The sequence below is a fragment of the Sus scrofa genome, chromosome 4 (genome assembly GCF_054392235.1).
Source record: "Sus scrofa isolate SSC_HxYL_T2T_F1_AM1 chromosome 4, Sscrofa_HxYL_maternal_Yorkshire_Landrace_v2.0, whole genome shotgun sequence".
NCBI lineage: Eukaryota > Metazoa > Chordata > Mammalia > Artiodactyla > Suidae > Sus > Sus scrofa.
Window position 1 is genome coordinate 38,089,286 of NC_139386.1, and position 21,663 is coordinate 38,110,948.

Below are 21,663 nucleotides of genomic sequence, written 5' to 3' on the forward strand. Positions count from 1 at the left end.
ACTAATCAAACTTACAAGCTTTTGCACAGCAAAGGAAACCATAAAAACAAACAAAAAAGACAACTTATGGAATGGGAGAATATAGCTATGAACAATGCAACTAAGAGCTTATTCTCCAATATAATAAACAGCTAATAAAAGTCAACAAACAACCCAATTGAAAAATGGGCAGAAGATCAAAGTAGGCATTTCTCCAAAGAAGACATATGGATTACTAATAGGCAGGTGAAAAAATGCTCAATATCACTAATTATTAGAGAAATGCAAATCAAAACTACATTGAAGTACCACCTCACACTGGCCAGAATGGCTGTTATTAATAAGTCTACAAATAACAAATGCTGGAGGATATGTGGAGAAAAGAGAATCCTCCTGCACTGTTGGTGGGAATATAAAATGGTAAACCACTATGGAAAACAGTATGGAGGTACCTCAGAAAAGTAAACATGGAACCACCGTGTGATTCAGCAGTCCCATTCCTTGGCACATGTCCGTAGAAAATTTTCATTTAAAAAGATACATGCATCCCTGTGTTCATTGCAGCACTATTCACAATAGCCAAGACATGAAAACAACCTAGATGTCCATCAATAGATGAATGGATTAAGAGGTATGGCACATATCCACAATGTAATACCACTCAGCCATAGAAAAGAACAACATAATGCCATTTGCAGCAAGATGGATGGAACTTTCATACTAAGTGAAGTAAATCAGAAAGAAAAAGACCATATGATGGCACTTATATCTGGAATCTAATACATGGCACAAATGATCCTATCTATAGAAAAGAAAACAAACTCATGGATGTGGAGAACATACTTGTGGTTGTCAAGGGGGAGGGAGAGGGGGAGGGAGTAGAATGGACTGGGAGTTTGGGGTTAATAGATACAAACTATTACATTTGGAGTGGATAAGCAATGAAGTCCTGCTGTATAGCATAGGGAACTATATCCAGTCACTTGTGATGGAATGTGATGGAAGATAATATGAAGTAAAGAGTGTGTATTTATGTATTACCGGGTCACTTTGCTGTATAGCAGCAATTGACAGAACATTGTAAGTCGTGTAATAAATTTAAAAAATAGAATTGAAACTACTAGATGCTGCTCTATGAAAACTTACTTGAAAAATCTAGAAGTGATTTCATAGCAAAATATGAATTTTGTGAATTGACCCCCAAAGAAGTTTAAACTGAATAGAAACAAGGGGAAAGACAATTAAATATATGTCAATTAAAAAGATACCAGCTCATAGCAGCAGTATTCACGTAGCAAAATGTGGGGATATCAATCAGTTGATGAATCGTTAAGCAAAATGTGATGTATCTGTACAGTGTAGTATTACGTAGTTTTTAAAAAGAGTGAAGTCCTGATACATACTACAGTATGAATCAACCTTGAAACATATGTTCATTGAAAGAAGCCAGATACAGTGATTTCATTATATGAGGTATCCAGGATAGATAAATCCATGAGACAGAAATGATTTGGAACTCGATAGAGGTAAGGATTATACATTTTGAAGGCACTAAATGCCACTGAATTGTACCCTTTAAAATGTTTCAAATGGTAAATTTTATGTTATGGGCATAAAATGTTAAAAAAAAAAGAGGTACCAGCTAAATTTCATTTTTTAATTTTTTCATTAAAAATTTTTTTTATTACTCAAATGAATTTATCACAACTGTAGTTGTATAATGATCATAACAATCTGATTTCACAGGATTTCCATTCCACAGTCCAAGCACATCCCTCCACCCCACAAACTGTCTTCTCCAGAGACCATAAGTTTTTTGATGTCTGTGAGTCAGCATCTGTTCTGCAAAGCAGTTCAATCTGTCCTTTTTTCAGATTCCACATGTCAGTGAAAGCATTTGATGTTGATGTCTCATTGTATGGCTGACTTCACTTAGCATGGTAATTTCTAGGTCCATCCATGTTGCTAAAAATGCTGGTATTTCGTTCTTTTTAATGGCTGAGTAATACTGTGTCTATGTACCACATCTTCTGGATCCACTCCTCTGTCGATGGACATTTAGGTTGTTTCCACGTCTTGGCTATTGAAAATAGTGCTGCAATGAACATCGGAGTACATGTGTCTTTGCGGAGTCGTGGTTTTCTCTGGATAGATGCCCAGGAGTGGGATTGCTGGATCAAATGGTAGTTCTATTTTTAGTGTTCTGCTGAATCTCCATACTGTTTTCCACAGTGGTTGCACCAATTTACAATCCCACCAACAGTGTACGAGGGTTCCTTTTTCTCTACATCCTCTCCAGCACTTACTGTTTATAGATGTTTTGATGATGTCCATTCTGGCTGGTGTAAGGTGGTACCTCATAGTAGTTTTGATTTGCATTTCTCTAATAATGAGTGATGTTGAACATCTTTTCATGTGTTGCTCGGACATCTGTCTGTCTTCTTTGGAGAACTGTCTGTTTAGATCTTCTGCCCATTTTTTGATGGGGTTGTTTGTTTTTTTTTGGTATGGAGCTACAGAAGTTGTTTATAAATTTTGGAGATTAATCCGTTGTCAGTTGATTCACTTGCAAAGATTTTCTCCCATTCTGTGGGTTGTCTTTTCATTTTGTTTAGGGTTTCCTTTACTGTGCAGAAACTTTGAAGTTTGATTAGGTCCCATTTGTTTATTTTTGTTTTTATTGTCAATACTCTAAGAGGTGAATCTGAGAAGATGTTGCTGTCGTTTATGTCAGAGAGTGTTTGGCCTATGTTTTCCTCCAAGAGTTTTATAGTGTCTGGCCTTATTTCTAGGTCTTTAATCCATTTGGAGTTTATTTTTGTGTATGGTGTTAGGGAGTGTTCTAATTTCATTCTTTTCCATGTGGCTGTCCAGTTTTCCCAGCACCACTTATTGAACAAACTATCCTTTCTCCATTGTATGTCTTTGCCTCCTTTGTCATAGATGAGTTGACTGTAGGTGTGTGGGTTTAATTCTGGGCTTTCTATCCTGTTCCACTGATCTCTATTTCTGTCTTTGTGCCAGTACCATATGGTGATGATTGTTGCTTTGTAGTATAGTCTGGAGTCCGGGAGCCTGATTCCTCCAGCTCCATTTTTCTTTTTCAGGATGTCTTTGGCTATTTTGGGTCTGTTGTGCTTCCAAATAAACTTTAAAATATCTTGTTTTGAGTTCTGTGAGAAATGTCCTTGGTAATTTGATAGGGATTGCATTGAATCTGTAGACTGCCTTAGGTAGTATAGTCATTTTTATAATATTAACTCTCCAATCCACGAGCATGGTATATCTTTCCATCTTTGATTTCTTTCATCAGTGTCTTATAGTTTTCAGAGTACAGGTCTTTTGTCTCTTTAGGTAGGTTTATTCCTAGGTATTTTATTCTTTTTGGATGCAGGTACCAGCTAAATTTTAGCCAGTCATTAAAGGAAAGATAATTGAGATTATTTTTATGAAGCCAGCGTTAACTTTATTTTTTGAAGCCAGCACAACTTTAATATCAAAACCTAGATGTATGAAAATAGAAAACTGTAATTCACCTGTACTTTGTTTCCCATTATGATTGTGATTACCATGTCCTGTTTCTTCATTGTAGTAGTTATGATTATGGTTACCTTGCCCACCTTGTCTCAGATGGAAAGATGTTGCCACTCTTCCTTTTCTTCTTCTTCTTCTTCCTCTTTTTTTTGGAGGGGGGGAGCGGCTCTACCCATGGCATGTGGAAGTTCTTGGGCCAAAGATTGAACCTGTAGCATAGCAGTGTCCAAAGCTGCTACAGTGACAGTACTGAGTCTTTAACCAGCTTCACCACAAGGAAACTCTTGCCACTCCTCTTTCTTAGTGGATCCCATCATCCATTAAATTTAGGGAGTTTATTTCAGTGTTGGCATCTGACATCTCTGCCATTTTTGACCTGCATGTGAAGCTTTTGGTGACACTGATAAAGGATGTATCCTCTGGACTCTCTTAGTGAATGCAGGAGTAGGCTAGTGCTTCAGGTTGAAGGTCTTTGTTGTTGGCCTTTCTGACCTTCAGTGACAGATTTCATGACCTTTGCATCTCTGACCATTCAACAAGTTATTTGAGCTCCAAATTTCATAATAAACTCTTTATAACTAGAGTACATAGCATAGCCTGTTTTTCCTAATCATACCCTGTTGCTAACAGCAGAGACAGCTTGGGACATGTAACCATTAGATCCTACTACTCATTTTATTTATCTGTGAGTATGTGGTGTTGTTCCTGAGGAAGAGAAGATAGTGAAAACAGCATTGGAGAGACCTTGGATCTGTGACTCAGGGGGCACCAGATTCAAATTTGATATTATGTGGTCCTCAGCTGAAGGTTTCAGTTGATTCTTTTTTTTCCATATTTTCTAAAATTATTTCCCTAATACAATTTTCTTTCCTATTGTATAGATAGCATGGTGACGCAGTTACACATACATGGATACATTTTTTTTTCTCGCATTATCATGCTCCATCATAAGTGACTAGACATAGTTCCCAGTGCTACACAGCAGGATCTCATTGCTAATCCCTTCTGAAGGCGATAGTCTGCATCTATTAACCCCAAGCTCCCCATCCATCCCACTCCCTCCCCCTCTCCCTTGGCAACCACAAGTCTGTTCTCCAAGTCCCTGATTTTCTTTTCTGTAGAAAGGTTCATTTGTGCCATATATTAGATTCCAGATATAAGTGATATCATAAGGTATTTGTCTTTTTCTTTCTGATTGACCTCACGCCATATGAGAGTCTCTAGTTCCACCCATGTTGCTGCAAATGGCATTATTTTGTTCTTTTTTATGGCTGAGTAGTATTCCATTGTGTATATATACCACATCTTCTTAATCCAATCATCTGTTGATGGACATTTGGGTTGTTTCCATGTCTTGGCTATGGTGAATAGTGCTGCAGTGAACATGCAGGTGCTTGTGTCTTTTTCAAGGAAAGTTTTGTCCGGCTATATGCCCAAGAGTGAGATTGCTAGGTCATATGGTAGTTCTATGTAAAGTTTTCCAAGGTACTTCCATACTGTTCTCCATAGTGGTTGTACCAGCTTACATTCCCAGCAACAGTGCAGGAGGGTTTCCTTTTCTTCACACCCCCTCCAGCATTTGTTCTTTGTGGACTTACTAATGATGGCCATTCTGAGTGGTGTGAGGTGGTATCTTGTGGTAGTTTTGATTTGCATTTCTCTAATAATCAGTGATGTTGAGCATTTTTTCATGTGCTTGTTGACTATGTATATATCTTCCTTGGAGAAATAACCATTCAGGTCTTTTGCCCATGTTTCAATTGGGTTGTTGGCTTTTTTGCTGGTGAGTTGTATAAGTTGCTCATATATTTTAGAGATTAAGCCCTTGTCAGTTGCATCATTTGAAACTATTTTATCCCATTCTGTAAGTTGTCTTTTTGTTTTCTTTTTGGTTTCCTTTGCTATGCAAAAGCTTGTCAGTTTGGTTAGGTCCCGTTGTTTTATTTTTGCTTTTATTTCTGTTGCTTTGGGAGACTGACTTGAGAAAACATTTGTAAGGTTGATGTCAGAGAATGTTTTGCCTGTGTTCTCTTCCAGGAGTTTGATGGTGTCTTGTCTTATATTTAGGTCTTTCTGCCATTTTGAGCTAATTTTTGTGCATGGTGTGAGGATGTGTTCCAGCTTCATTGATTTACATGTGGCTGTCCAGGTTTCCCAGCACCACCTGCTGAAAAGACTGTCTTTTCCCCATTTTATGTTCTTGCCTCCTTTGTCAAAGATTAATTGACCGTAGGTGTCTGGGTTTATTTCTGGGTTCTCTCTTCTGTTCCATTGGTCTGTATGTCTGTTTTGGTACCAGTACCACACTGTCTTGATGATTGTGACTTTGTAATATTGCCTGAAGTCTGGGAGAGTTATGCCTGCTGCTTGGTTTTTGTTCCTCAGGATTGCTTTGGCAATTCTGGGTCCTTTGTGGTTGCCTATAAATTTTTGGATTGTGAAAAATGTCATGGGTAATTTGGTAGGGATTGCATTGAATCTGTAGACTGCTTTGGGTAGAAATGGCCATTTTTACAATATTAATTCTTGCAACCCAGGAGCATGGAATATCTTTCCATTTCTTTGAATGCTCTTTAATTTCCTTGATTAATGTTTTATAGTTCTCGGCATGTAAGTCTCTCATCTCCTTGGTCAGGTGTATTCCCAGGTATTTGATTTTTTGTGTACAATTTTAAAAGGTATTATATTTTTGTATTCCTTTTCTACTATTTCATTGTTAGTATACAGAAATGTGACTGATTTCTGCATGTTAATCTTGTATCCTGCTACTTTGCTGAATTTGTTGATCAGTTTGAGTAGTTTTGGGTAGAGTCCTTAGGGTTTTCTATATATAGTATCATGTCATCTGCATACAGTGACAGTTTTATCTCTTCCCTTCCTATTTGGATGCCTTTTATTTCTTTCGTTTGTCTGATTGCTGTTGCTAGGACTTCCAATACTATGTTGTATAACAGTGATAAGAGTGGGCATCCTTGTTCCAGATTTGAGTGGGAAGGCTCTCAGCTTTTTCCATTGAATATCATATTTGCTGTGGGTTTGTCGTAAATGGCTTTTATTATGTTAAGGTATGTTCCCTTTGTACCCACTTTGGTAAGAGTTTTGATCATGAATGGATGTTGTGCTTTGTCAAATGCTTTCTCTGCATCTATTGGGATGATTATGTGGCTTTTGACTTTTCTTTTGTTAATGTGGTGTGTGATGTTGATTGATTTGCATATGTTGAACCATCCATGTGAACCTGGGATGAATCCCACCTGGTCGTAGTGTACAATCTTTTTTATATGTTGTTGGATTTGGTTGGCTAAAATTTTGTTGAGAATTTTTGCATCTATATTTATCAAGATATTTTCCTGTAGTTTTCTTTTTTAGTGGCATCTTTGTCTGGTTTTGGAATTAGGGTGATGGTGGCATCATAAAATGTCTTTGGGAGTGTTCCTTCTTCTTCAGCCTACCTTTTGAAAAAGTTTACGGAGAATGGGTATAAGTTCCTCTTTGTATGTTTGGTAGAATTCACCTGTGAAGCCATCTGTTCCTGGACTTTTATTTGTAGGGATTGTTTTTATGACATATTCAATTTCATTTCTACTGATCAGTCTGTTCAGTTGATGTGTTTCTTCTTGATTCAGTTTTGGTGGGCTGTACGTCTCTAGAAAGTTTTCCATTTCTTCTAGGAAATGGCATACAATTGTTCATAGTATTCTCTCATGGGTTTTTATATTTCTGTAGTGTCTGTTGTGACTTCTCCTTTTTCATTTCTTATTTTGTTTATTTGGGTTTTTCCTCTGTTCTTGGTGAGTCTAGCCAGAGGTTTGTCTATTTTGTTTAGCTTTTCAAAGAATCAGCTCTTGGTTTTATCGATTTTTTCTATTGTTTTTTGAATCTCTATTTTATTGATTTCCTCTTTGATCTTTATGATTTCCTTCCTTCTGCCGGCTTTAGGCTTTGTTTGTTCTTCTTTTTCTAATTCACTTAGATCGTGGGTTAAGTTGTTGATTTGAGATTTTTCTTCTTTTTTGAGGCCGACCTATATTGCTATGAATTTCCCTCTGAGCTCTGCTTTTGTGGCATCCCATAGCTTTTTGAGTGGATGTGTCTTCATTATCATTTGTCTCAAGGTATTTTTTTAATTTCTTTCTTGATTTCTTCATTGACCCATTGGTTTTTTAGTAGCATGTTGTTTAGTCTCCATGTAGTAAGTTTTTGCTCATTTCTTTTCCTGTGGTTGATTTCCAGTTTCATGCCATTGTGGTCAGAGAAGATACTTGAAATAATTTCTGTACTCTTAAATTTGTTGAGGTTAGCTTTATGCCCCTGTATGTGATGAATTCTTGAGAATGTTCCATGTGCACTTGAGAAGAATGTATATTCTGATTTTTTTGGATGTAATGTCCTGAAAATGTCAATTAAGTCTAACTTTTCTATTGTGTCCTTTAGGATCTCTGTTGCCTTATTGATTTTCTGTCTACAGGATCTGTCCATTGATGTGAGTGGGGTGTTAAAGTCTCCTAGTATGATTGTATTCCCATGAATTTCTCCTTTTATGTCTGTTAGTATTTGTTGTAGGTATATTAGGGGCATATATATTTAAGATTGTAATATCCTCTTCTTGAATGGATCCTTTAACCATTAAATAGTGTCCTTCTTTGTCTTTCTTTATGGCCTTTGTTTTAAAGTCTATTTTGTCTGAATATATGCAACTCCTGCTTTCCTGTCTTGTCCTTTTCCCATCCCCTCACTTTCAATCTAGATGTGTCCTTTGCCCTAAGGTGAATTTCTTGTAGACAGCAGATTGAAGGTTTTTGCTTTTTTATTCAATCTGCGACTCTGTGTCTTTTGATTGGAGCATTCAGTCCTTTGACATTTAAGGTGATTATTGATAGATATGTGTTTATTGCCATTTTAAACCTTGTTTTCTTGCTGATTCTTTGTCTCTCTTTTCTTTTTTTGGTTGGATGGTTTCCATTTATTTTATGCTTGAGTACTTTTCAGTTTTTGTGAATGTAGTGTTCAGTTTTGATTTGTGGTTGCCTTTTTTTAAGTACATTAACCGCTTCCTATATCTGCTTGCTTCTGCCTGAAAGACATATAGGTTCAAAAAAATATGGAATGCTTCATGAATTTGCATGTCATCCTGCACAGGGGCCATGCTAATCTTCTCTATATCATTCCAATTGAAGTATATGTGCTGCTGAAACGAGCACTCAGTTGATTCTTAAGCAGTCTGAATAGGTATGGGACTTTGATGTTTTGGGGATGATTTTGCTTAAGAAGAGATCATCCTTTTCTCCTAACATGAGACTTTGGCTGTTTTTATTGTGTATTTTGTTCTTTTAACTTCCATTTATACATCTTAATGCTGCATTTGTTTGAGTTGACAAACTCTAAGTCTGCTTCTCTCATTACAAGAAAAACAGATTTTTTTTCTTAATTTGATGATTTTAATATATTTTAAGTTTATAATTGAATCATTAAAGATTAGATATAATTCACTTTTTAAATTTGTTTAATTTGTAACCATTAAATAGTATTTTAAACTAGAAAATTCTACATGTAAAAACTCATAATAGACTGTTTTTTCATAATAGTTATAATGTTTAAAAGGAAAAAAATAAAGAAATGTCTTGGTTTCTTTTAGGTCTTATGGAAGTGTATTTAAAGCAATTCATAAGGAATCTGGTCAAGTTGTGGCAATTAAACAAGTACCTGTTGAGTCAGATCTTCAGGAAATAATCAAAGAAATTTCCATAATGCAGCAGTGTGACAGGTATGAAGAGATTTTCTTTACCTTCATTTTGATGAGTTTTGCCAGTAATGTGTAATAAAATGTGTTCTTTGGTCAACTGTTTAGTTTTATTTTTTAATTAAAAAAATTTTTTTTTCTGTTTTTTCTTTTCTAGGGCTGCTTCCTGTGGCATATGGAGGTTCCCAGGCTAGGGGTCTAATGGGAGCTGTAGCTGCTGGCCTACTCCAGAGCCACAGCAACGTGGGATCCGAGCCAAATCTGTGACCTACACCACAGCTCACGGCAACACCGGATCCTTAACCAAGGCCAGGGATCGAACCTGCAACCTCATGGTTCTTTGTCAGATTCGTTAACCACTGCGCCATGACCGGAACTCGAATTGTTTAGTTTTCTATTCTAACTTCCCATCAGACTGATGTGAAATGAGTTTAGATAGGTAAATGGAGCTGACCATGAAGGGTCTTATATACTCTGTTAAGTAGCCTTGACATTATAAGGGATGCAGAGTATATAAATTAGGATTATATTTAGCCTATAGTTACCTTTTCAGAGACGGGTTTATAATTCTCCCTTTACAGAAGGTCTAGAGGTTGGGTTTGTATAACAGCAATGAAGTTTAAACTGTGTTAGGCTTCTTATACTTAGCTTTAGTCTTTGTTCTCATATTTATTATGTCATGGTTATAATAGGGCTGCTCCAGCTCCAGCCTTATGTCTATGTACCAGACAGGAAGAAGAAGAGAAGAAGCCGGAAAGGGCTTTCCCAGAAACCCTCAGCTTATATTTTATTCATCAGCATTGTGTCACATGGTGACAGAGCTGGAAACTTAGGGGAGTCTGGACACAAAGCAGGGCCCTGTTAGTAAGAGATCTATGGAAAAATTCCTCTTCCAAAATTCCAGTGTATAAGATCCATATATTATAAGCTTTTTGGCTAATGAAGTGACTGAATAATCGTAGAGGAACTTTGTTGCGTGAGTCTGTTCCGTTTTCTTTATTGTGTGCTGTATATTTAGATTATATTACATATTTTCCATGAAGGCCGTATAACTGGAGATCCAAGTGGTTATAGGAAAAAAAATACATTCCTCAGCTTCCAGATCAAAATATATAATTGTAAAGTTTCCCCAGACCTTCCTATTAATTTGGTAACTTGATAAGAATGTGGTTCCCATAGTTTGATGTAGAAAAGGAAAGATTGACCATAGGGTAGTGCTAGGCCCATTAGGGGCTTATTATTATTTTATTATTTTGGCTAAAAATAGTTCAGGTACTAGTGTTGTGCCTTAGAGATTTTAATTGAGTGTGGTGTGGGGAAGGCAGTGTCACAAGTATTACCTATTGTACATCTCTTTTCCTAACCTTTGTGCATCTAAGTACCTATTAGCTCTTGCTCAGATTTCTGCAACCGTTCCTGTATATTCACTTTGTCTTTCATTTTTGCCTACTCCTACCCATTTTCTTCCCTGAAGCTAGTGTTTTCTTTCTGAAACGCACACTTAAAGCCATTCCCTTTTAAAAAAACCCTTAAGTGGCTCTGTTGCCTTGATAGATCTAGTCTTCTAAGGATGACCTATAAAGTCATGGTCTGGCCAGTGCTTTCACTTTCAGTCTCTTCTCTGACCCGAGTTTTTCTTTTTTTTGTCTTTTTGCTATTTCTTGGGCTGCTCCCGCGGCATATGGAGTTTCCCAGGCTAGGGGTCTAATCGGAGCTGTAGCTGCCAGCCTATGCCAGAGCCACAGCAACGCGGGATCCGAGCCGTGTCTGCAACCTACACCACAGCTCACGGCAACGCCGGATCGTTAACCCACTGAGCAAGGGCAGGGACCGAACCCGCAACCTCATGGTTCCTAGTCGGATTTGTTAACCACTGCGCCACGACGGGAACTCCGAGTTTTTCTTTTAAGCACTAGTTTACTTGCATTCTCTGTCACCTGATTCTGAAATTCTTTGCTTTTAGGACTATGTCTTACTAAGTATCCTTCGATCCTGCCTCATAGTGATTACTCAAGTATTGACAAGTATTACTAATTCCTATCTGGATGACTCAATTGGAATATCCAGAAGCAGCTTCACATTTAACAATCTAAAACCAAAATTTTAATTGTTGTACACAAGACTTTCAAATTCCTTTTTTTAAAATGGCATCTTCATCTTCAGTCTCTAAACAACAAAACTGAGAATCATCTCTTTTCTTTTTTCTGATACTTCTTTTTTTTTTTTTTTTTTCAGAGCCACACCCACAGCACATGAAATTCCCAGACTAGGGGTTGAACTGGAGCCGAAATTGCTGGCCTATACCACAGCCATAGCAACACTGGATCTGAGCCTCATCTGTGACCTACACCACAGCTCGTGCCAGATCCTTAACCCACTGAATGAGGCCAGTTATTGAACCTGCATCGTCATGGAGCCTAGTTAGGCTCATTACCGCTGAGCCACAACGGAAGTTCTCTTTTTCTGATCCTTCTGATGACATTGTCTTGCAGAGTCTCCTTCCGAAATGTTTTATCTTTAGCCCTTCTTCATTCCTTGAGAGAGGGAATCATATTTCTTAGTATACATTACAATGCCTGGCACAGTACGTTTTTGTGGAATGAATGTGAATGGATATCTGTAAGGAGTATGTGGAAGAGCATTGTCGGTTGAGGGGACGCTAGGGAAATTTAATCTTTTTTCTTGTTATGTACTTTAAACCACTAAGGAGAAAGAAAATTAACGAATTAAAGAGGAAGAAAATGTGAATAAGTTTTAGAAATTTTGTACCGCTTTATAAAAGCAGAATGCCTGTACTTCTCAAATATTTGTTGTTTGAAATAGATGGTGAAACAAGTATTGATAAATGGATCCCATCTTCTAGATTTCATTTTTACATTCATACTAAACATAGGAAGTGGTGAAGGGATAAAAAAAATTAGTTGGTTAAAAGATCCTCAAAATGCCTAAAGATAAGGTAAGTGAAAAACTGAGAAATGAATGATGACAGGATCAAGCATTACGGTTTTGTTGTTGTTGTTGTTTAGGGCCCGCATTCCTAGCATATGGAAATTCCCAGGGTAGGGGTCTAATTGGAGCTGCAGATGCTGGTTTACGCCATAGCCATTGCAATGTGGGATCCGAGCCAAGTCTTCGATCATCACAGCTCGAGGCAACGCTGGATCCCCAACCCAGTGAGTGAGGCCAGGGATTGAACCCACATCCTCATGGATACTAGTCAGATTTGTTTCTACTGTGCCACAATGGAAACTCCTAAAGCATTACATTTTAACTACTGCTTATTAGTATTAATGTAGACGTGTTATTGAGAATTGGCATTAAAATAATTTGGAAGGAAACAGTACCTCATCAGAAAAGATATGCAAATAAGCATATGAAATGATGCTCCACATCATATGTTATCAAATAAATGCAAATTAAAACAATGAGATTCCACTACATACCTATTAGAATGGCCAAAATCTAGAACACTGACAAAACCCAATGCTGGCAAGAATGTGGAGCAATAGGAATGTCCATTCATTGCTGGTGGGAATGCAAAATAGTTTTGCTAGTTTAGAAGTCAGTTTGGCAGTTTTCTTGCAAAAAATATACTTTTAACCATGTGAACCAGCAGTCATGCTCCTTAGTATTTACCCAAGGGAGTTAAAAATTTATGTCCACACAAAAACTTGCACATGGATGTTTATAGCAGCTTCATTTTTCCCTCCCTGGTGTCTCTGTTTTTTTCCTCAATTCTCTTTTTATACTACTACTATTTTGACTTGTGACACCAGAGGAAGACCATTAGGATAAGGGTTTGGGGGGATATGAAATGAAGACAGAGGTATGGCAAGGATATGATGCATTAGGCAGGATATAAGAGGAAGCCAAAAAAAGAAACAAAAAAACAAAAAAGAGGAGAAAAAGGGGAACATGCTGTGTAGTTTCGCTGGACTGAGGGTGTTAAATAGGGAAAAGGAAATAAATGATTGGGACAGGAGAGTGAAAGGGAGAGGAGTGGCACAGGAGAAAGGAGTAGCATCTATCTCATGAGTTTTACCCCAGTTATCAAGGCATCATGTTTCACCTTTGTTTCCTGGTGTATACTGTAATTTGACTTGTATCTTCCTTGTCCCTCCACCCAGTGGAACTTTCAAAAGTCATATTTAACTATTTAACTGTGCCAAGAATACACAGAATTGCTGGGTTCTCATATGTCCTGTAAGTCCATACGGTGGCTTAGTCAAGAGTCTTTGTGTGTTGCTTAAAATTTTAAGTAACACTGAGCTAGTGTTTTGAAGGAAGCGCTCCCTGTTTTGTCCTCAGCCTTTAATAAGCAATGTGTGGTTAAAAAAAAATATGTTAGTATATCTAAATAATTGCATAGTTAACTAACTTTCCAGCTAGAATGAACAATGTCATCTTTGGCCTGTAACAATCCTGCACTGGATAATCCTCTTTGTTTGTTTATTATTGTTGACTGTGCCCCTGGCATATGGGAATGCCAGATCAGGGATCAAATCCTGGCCACAGCTGTGACCTACACTGGATCCTTAACCCTCTTAGCCATCTGAGTCACCACAGGTTCTTAACCCACTGTTCCACAGTGGGAACTCCTGGATAATCCTATTTAAATGCTATTTGATTGTATTATTTTCTTGTATAAATTCCTTCATGAGCTCCTCATTGCCTGGACTGCCTTTTCTTCTCTGTCACTAGGCTGAATTCTACCCATTTTTCTCCCTAGCATCTGCCACTAGGCTATATATGTTGTTTAGTGAATGCTGGTTATTTTAAAATAATACATGAATGAATGATGAATAAATAACATCTATGTAAGTGGAAACAGACTGAGGTAGAATTCCCAAGTCTTGAACTCTCTGAGTTCATTTATGTCTGTGTTTGTAATTTTTCAAAGTGATGACTTTGCATTTCAGTCTTTAATTTGCCAGTCTTTAATTTATATTCACTCTGTGCACACAGTGAATAAAACACAGTGGGAAAGTTGGTCACTGTATTCTAACTTGCTGATGTTAATAGCGGTTATTAACAATTTTAATGATTGTTAACAATTCTAACTGTTAATACATTCTAATAATCTAATTCTAATGTTAATAATTAGAAATTTTGATGATAATTGATAAATGATAAACTGATAGTCTATATCATTATCAAATTGCATTGAGTGTACCATGAAAATAGCTCTTGTATTTGTTTTCTATTTCTTCTACTCCTCCTCCAAACTACCATTCATTTTTTAAATGTAAGTTTTTTTTTTTATTAAAGTGTGATGAGACCAGCATATCAGGAGATAGATTGTTAAACTTACAGGTCCCAGAAGGGTTGGGGATGAGAAAGGGAAGGAAAACCCATACAGAGAAACATCAGGGTCAGTTAGGAGGCAGGAGGGGAGAGGGGAATGTGGGCATGAGCCTTTATTGTGGTATCTGTGGGAAGGAAGTGGTGAGACTGAATAAACAGGTTTAGGATTGGCTGGTTTGAATAATTTCATTGTGCTCTACTTTCCCTTTTGGTCTGGTATATGGCCCTGGGGTGATTAGGGCTAGGAAGTAGTGACCCTGGAGGTGGTTGGGAGCTTGGACTTTAAATTGACTTGTTTGCTTGTGAAGGGTATGCTCACAGATGCTACCTCTAGTAATTAGCCTTCCTTAAGGGAACAGTGGCTGCTTTGTCACTAAGTCCTAGGTGTCAAAGCAGCACAAATACAGAAAATAAAAAGGTATAATTAATAAAGTCTCCTGCATGCATAGACCAACACAACTTCTAACTGGTCTACCTGGGTTCATATTTACGTTCCTATAATTTAGCTTTGAAGCAGCAGCCAGAGGAATCTTAAAAGTATAAATTAGACCATGCTGTTCCTCTGCTTAAAATTCTTCTCTGATTTTCTCTTTCATAGCTGTTAAAGCCCAATCTTCTTACCTTGGTCTTGAAGCCCTTCATTATCGGTCTCTTGCCTCCATCTGCAACTACTTTATGTTATGTTCTACCTTATTCTTCACTCACTTTGTTTTAGGCACCCTAATCCCTTGAAAATTATTTGCTATTTCTCTCCTCAGGGCCTTTGCACAGACCATTCTTCATACTTGAATGCTCTTTATAACTGGTTAACTTCTAGCCAACCTTTGACTCTTAGTTTAAATGTTATTCCTTTGGGGAGGCCTGAATTAGTTACCTGCTGTTAATTTTTCTGTGATTGTTAATTTGTTTATTTATTCATTGCACATTTAAGAAGGGAGGCACTGAAAAGAAAATGGAGAGCAGGCACGATGGGCATCTATCCTCATGGAGTTTATTTTTTCCCAGGGGTGGCAGATGAAAGTCAATGACAAAGTAATTGCAAGATGTTATATGTGCTTTAAAACACTGATATAGAAGATACCATAAGATGACCAATAGTAGGCCACATATAAACTTTGGGGTGTAAACATTTCTTTCTTTTCCAAATGTAATTTGTAATCCATGGCTACTCAAAAGAAGAAGGTGTTTTGTTGTTAAAGCTCACCCATGTCTACTTTTAAACTTTTTCATATACTCCATTGCTTCCTAAGTCAGGAGGTACCATGGAATATAGATGCTATTTCATTCTTTCATAAGAAAGAATAATTTTATTTATAGAAATGATGAATGCAGAATAAATTCTTATCCAGTTTATCCCATAGCAGCCCTCCTTTTCTTTCCACAGCTAGTAGTTACATTTGTTTGTGGGTTTACTTTTCCAGTACCTCTGTATTTCATGTTAGTATGCTATATGAGAGTCAGAATTGTGTCTGTCTGGTTTATCTGGTCTAAGGCCTGTCTTGAGTAGAGGGTCAGTGAATAAGTGGTGAGTGAATGATAGAAACTGTATTTGGGTGTGTCCTTAATGTGGCTGTTTAGGTCTATCTGCTTAAATATTTTTCTAGGTTAAAATTGTTAAGACCACTTTTTCATGATATAGAATTGTTGGATCTTGATCCCATCTACTTGATTCTGTATTAGAAGGGGCCACAAAATATTTTCTGAGGAGAATTTTACCTTCCCTAATGGTGTTGCCTTGACTCACCCCTAAATCAAAATACAGCTTCAACAAAAGAACTTACACCCATCCTTCTTAAACTCTTCCAAAGGATTGAAGAAGATGGAATTCCAAAGACATTCTGTGAAACCACCATCACTCTAATACCAAAACCAGACAAAGATACTACCAAAAAAGAAAGTTATAGGCCATTGTCTTTGATGAATATAGACACAAAAATTCTCAACAGTTTTAGCCAAGTGACTCCAACAACACAATAAAAAAGATCACACACCATGACCAAGTGGGGTTCATCCCAAATTCACAAGAATGATTCAATATACACAATTCAATCGATGTAGTACACCACCCTAACAAAAGAAAAGTCAGAGATAGATCTGCCTTTTTGGGTAGCTGCCCAGATTAGAATTTCTAATTTTCATAGAAGCTGTCAGTCCTACCCTTAGAACTGCTTATTACTTAGTATAGATTGCAAGATAAAATATACGTTTTCATGTATATTTTCAGTGAACATACTCTTGAACTTGTTGCTAATTTAACACCTCTCAAAATTTATTTTTTTATTACTCAGTGAATTTATTACATTTGTAGTTGTACAATGATCATCACAATCCGATTTTATATGATTTCCATCCCACAACCAAGCACATCCCTCCACCCCACAAACTGTCTCCTCCAGAGACCATAAGTTTTTTGATGTCTGTGAGTCAGCATCTGTTCTGCAAAGCAGTTCAATCTGTCCTTTTTTCAGATTCCACATGTCAGTGAAAGCATTTGATGTTGGTGTCTCATTGTATGGCTGACTTCACTTAGCATGGTAATTTCTAGGTCCATCCATGTTGCTAAAAATGCTGGTATTTCGTTCTTTTTAATGGCTGAGTAATACTGTGTCTATGTACCACATCTTCTGGATCCACTCCTCTGTCGATGGACATTTAGGTTGTTTCCACGTCTTGGCTATTGAAAATAGTGCTGCAATGAACATCGGAGTACATGTGTCTTTGCGGAGTCGTGGTTTTCTCTGGATAGATGCCCAGGAGTGGGATTGCTGGATCAAATGGTAGTTCTATTTTTAGTGTTCTGCTGAATCTCCATACTGTTTTCCACAGTGGTTGCACCAATTTACAATCCCACCAACAGTGTACGAGGGTTCCTTTTTCTCTACATCCTCTCCAGCACTTACTGTTTATAGATGTTTTGATGATGTCCATTCTGGCTGGTGTAAGGTGGTACCTCATAGTGGTTTTGATTTGCATTTCTCTAATAATGAGTGATGTTGAACATCTTTTCATGTGTTGCTCGGACATCTGTCTGTCTTCTTTGGAGAACTGTCTGTTTAGATCTTCTGCCCATTTTTTGATGGGGTTGTTTGTTTTTTTTTGGTATGGAGCTACAGAAGTTGTTTATAAATTTTGGAGATTAATCCGTTGTCAGTTGATTCACTTGTAAGGATTTTCTCCCATTCTGTGGGTTGTCTTTTCATTTTGTTTAGGGTTTCCTTTACTGTGCAGAAACTTTGAAGTTTGATTAGCTCTGATTTGTTTATTTCTCTCAAAATTTTGAATAAGAAAATTACTATTTAAATAAATCTTCCGAAGGATATGCAGTCTGTCTTCTGGAGTGAAGCTTAACTATGGGTGTATATCAAAGTCACTAATGAAGGTTTTAAAAGACCTACTGAGTTAGAACCTTTCAAGATGTGGGGCCTGGGTTACAAGTGATTCTAATACACAGCTACCTTTCCTATGAAGGTTCCTACACAGCCACTCATACTCCAAAGAAGTGTATGTAGAGAAGGCTTTTTATGTTTCCCTTATGTTAAAGTTCTGGCTCTATAGGTTAGATTCAGTTGTGAACATGCACTTTTTACTGGTTTAGTGAATATTTATGAACTCTTAATGTATACTTTCCATTCCCAACACCTAGCAAAGTTGAGTGTTGTCTGCAGATTTAAGGTGTGAGATGGGGAATAATGAGAGATGTGGGTAGAGGAAGACTTTGAAAGGTCATGTATATGATACAAAGCAGTTCTGTCTTTCTCCTTTTGGTAATGAAGAGCCGTTGGTGTTTTTTGTTTATTTATTTTAATTGGGAGAGCAATAGGATCAGCTTATTTTACTTTCATTTTAAAGGACAGTTACCTTGTCAACTATATGGAGTATTGATTAGAGTGGAGGAAAAAACTATGACAAGGAGACCGAAGCCAGTCTGTGCAAGAGATAGTGAATGAGGAACAGCAGAGAGAAAACATGATTGAATTCTAGCCTGTTTTAGTTCAAACCCTTAATCTCCAACTCCTCTGATCTACCTTTGACTTTAAGATTTAGCTAAAATTGCAAAGGCTTTACGGAGAAGTCTTTCCCCTGACCGTTTTCTCTTAATCCCTAATCTCTTTATGTGGTCTTTTATAGTACATTCCATTTTTTATTATTCTTTTTTGCTTATTTGATTCCTGTGTCTTATTTATCTTATACTAATGCCACTTTTTATTATAGCTACTTTTAGATAGAAATATCTGTTGAACAAGTTGTTCCCTAAACATGCCATTCTTGGTTTTTCTCTTTCTATTTTTGTGCCTTTGCTTATGGTCTTTCATGGAGTTCTCTTGGGTGATTCCACTATGGTCATGTCCTCCTTTGAGCTCTTATAGTATTTAAGGTGTATACTACTTTACTATTTTATGCTGCTTTATATTTTTCACCTTTTTATGTATTCTATGAATGTACCTTTCTGAGTTGGGCATGTTCTTCTCTTCTGCACCCACAACTTGAAGCTTCAACTTTTTTTCCGTAATTCAAATCCCACCCTTTCTACTGAAGTTTATTCTACTCTGAAAGATATAAATATTTTAAATCTTCAGTAATTATAATTGTAATTATCTGAATTTAAAGCACAAAAATTACAATATTTTATCCAGGATTTTAAAGGCCAAAAGAAGAGAGAATCAAAAAAAAGTTTTATGACCTCATTGAAATATAAATATTTTAAAGTCGAGTGTTAATATTTGACTGAATACAAACTCCTTTAGAAGATTTATATTTAAAGTGCTTTAGTTAAAGGAAAATATTTTCACTTGTATCTTATGTTAATGTCTTTTGCCAAAGCAGAGCTTCATTTTCTTTGGAATCACCCTAAACATTTGGACCTCCTCTGGTTTGTAATCCTGTTAAATTTCATCCATGAATTAAAGCCTAATTATACACAGTTGGTGAACCCTACATAGAGACAATTCTATGTACAATATTAGTTTACTCATTGTTTACTTATTGAAACATTATGAAATGTTGAAAATACTTTGTATTGGGATTAAGAAATTTTTTCTTTGGGAATTAACTGGGTTTAACTGTCTATATATTTTTCTTTAGCCCATATGTTGTAAAGTACTATGGCAGTTACTTTAAGAATACAGACCTCTGGATTGTTATGGAGTACTGTGGAGCTGGCTCTGTTTCGGACATAATTAGATTACGAAACAAGACAGTAAGTATTTTTAAATTGTTTTGCTAATCTTATTTCTGAAGATTCATGTTTTAGAACCTGACTAGTTAGTGTTTTGTTACAAAGGAAATATTAGTGTGAAAAAAGAAAAGGTTTTACAGTGTAAAGGGATCTCGTAAGAGGTGTGAGAATCAGCCACAGATTTTTGTATAGCAAACATATGATTGTTTAATTTATTAGGGTCATTTTTGGTTAGTCACCAAGAAACTACCATGATACTCCTCTTCTTCAGCCAGTGTGCATGTTCTTTATTAATGTGAATTCAGTAAGTTATGGCTAGAACTTATTTAAAGTTCATAATATTCCTATTTCTTTAAGTTTTTTGTATTATAACTTATGGTTAGTAAACATTTGAAGTTTTATGTTTCTGAACCTTAAAAATAACTGAAAAACAGTTTTTATCTTATTTTCCCAAATATTGTCAGGATGTTTGAAAGTAATAGAGCTGGATCATAATTTTTTTTCCTGGTAAATTCAGCTTAATGAAATGTGTTACTTATTGATAACCTTTTATGGCTACGTTTTAACCCTGAGCAAAAGAGCAACTTACAAAATTGTTTACTTTAGGGTAGCAATGCACCCAGTTTATTTGGATAATTTGTAAGGACAAAATGACCTTTTTAAAACCTGTGAATGGGAGTTCGCATCGTGGCTCAGTGGAAATGAACCTATCTAGCATCCATGAAGATGCAGGTCTGATCCCTGGCCTTGCTCAGAGGGTTAAGGATCCTGCATTGCCATGAGTTATGGTGTGGCCACGTCACAGACACAGCTCAGATCTAGCGTTGCTGTAGCTGTAGTATAGGCCAGTGGCTACAACTCCAATTTGACCTCTAGCCTGGGACTCTCCATATGCCGAGGATGAGGCCCTAAAAAGACAAAAAAAAAAAAAAAAAAAAAAAACCCAAAACAAAAACAAACTTGTGAATGACTAAGAATAATAAATCAGCAAAATAATTGGTAATTCTGTTGTGAGCCACATGGGAAGTCCAATAATTTGTAATTCTGTAAAACAGCAACCCATTTACTATATGTCATTATTACATGTTAGACATGTTTCGGTAAAATATATTCAGAAAAATACTTAGCTACTTGAGTCAATTTGTGGTTAACCAGAATCATTTTAAAGTTTGATTGGGAAGGATGTTGTAAGTTTATCCTACTGATTTTTTTTTTTCTGTTAGAGAAAATACAGTAAATAGGATTTCTTCTAAAGTAAGTGAAAGAGTTGTTAAAATAATCCCTGTTTTGACAGAATGAATTAAGTTATTTGCGACATTCTAATTACATGTTTTAAAGTTTCTGTGGTGCTTAACTAACATTTATGTAAATCAGATGACTCTTGAGTGGCAGAACAGTACTTCAACTGAATATAATTATCTCCAGTCAGAGAATTGTTTAAACACCATTTCAAGGCTAAACTTGGTGCGTTTAGTATTTTAAATTACCACATAGAAATGTGAAGGAAAACTGTGTGAAATGGAGAATTTTTTTCATTATTTTAAATGTTACATGTTACCATTTTGAGTACATAGGAAGAATTTGATCCAAGTACTTTATTACTTGTTGCTAATAAATACACACCGTGAAGGTATACTGTAGTTCCAAAAGATGGATGTGGATGGAATCATTATTATCAGGAATTTCCTTCCTCAGTTATCACAGGAGAGATTTTACACCATTTGCCTGTTTTAGAAGACAGAATCCACCTAACATTTGGAATAGTCTAAATGTTATTCTCACAGAACAATTATCCTTTGGCCTGGGGAGACATAGAATAGCCTGATTTCCAGGTGTGAAAAAGAACCCAGAGCTGCAGGGGATGGCTTGGGAGCTGTAGGTAGCTTATCTCTGAGTATTGCCTTGATAACAGCTCCTGTTCAACTTTAAG

The 21,663-nt window shown here is 36.6% G+C and overlaps 1 protein-coding gene and 1 non-coding gene across 2 annotated transcripts in view; one reads left to right on the forward strand and one right to left on the reverse strand.

Annotated features, from left to right (window-relative positions):
• Nucleotides 1–21,663, forward strand: part of STK3 (serine/threonine kinase 3) — a 295,227-nt gene that overhangs the window by 54,938 nt on the left and 218,626 nt on the right. The window contains exons 3-4 of the mRNA XM_005655350.4: nucleotides 9,149–9,277; nucleotides 19,640–19,754. Coding sequence (XP_005655407.3) covers nucleotides 9,149–9,277; nucleotides 19,640–19,754 — 244 coding nt within the window. The remainder of the gene's footprint in view (nucleotides 1–9,148; nucleotides 9,278–19,639; nucleotides 19,755–21,663) is intronic.
• Nucleotides 8,609–8,714, reverse strand: LOC146403768 (U6 spliceosomal RNA). Its single transcript, XR_014845044.1, has one exon. It is a non-coding gene; the product is annotated as a U6 spliceosomal RNA (small nuclear RNA).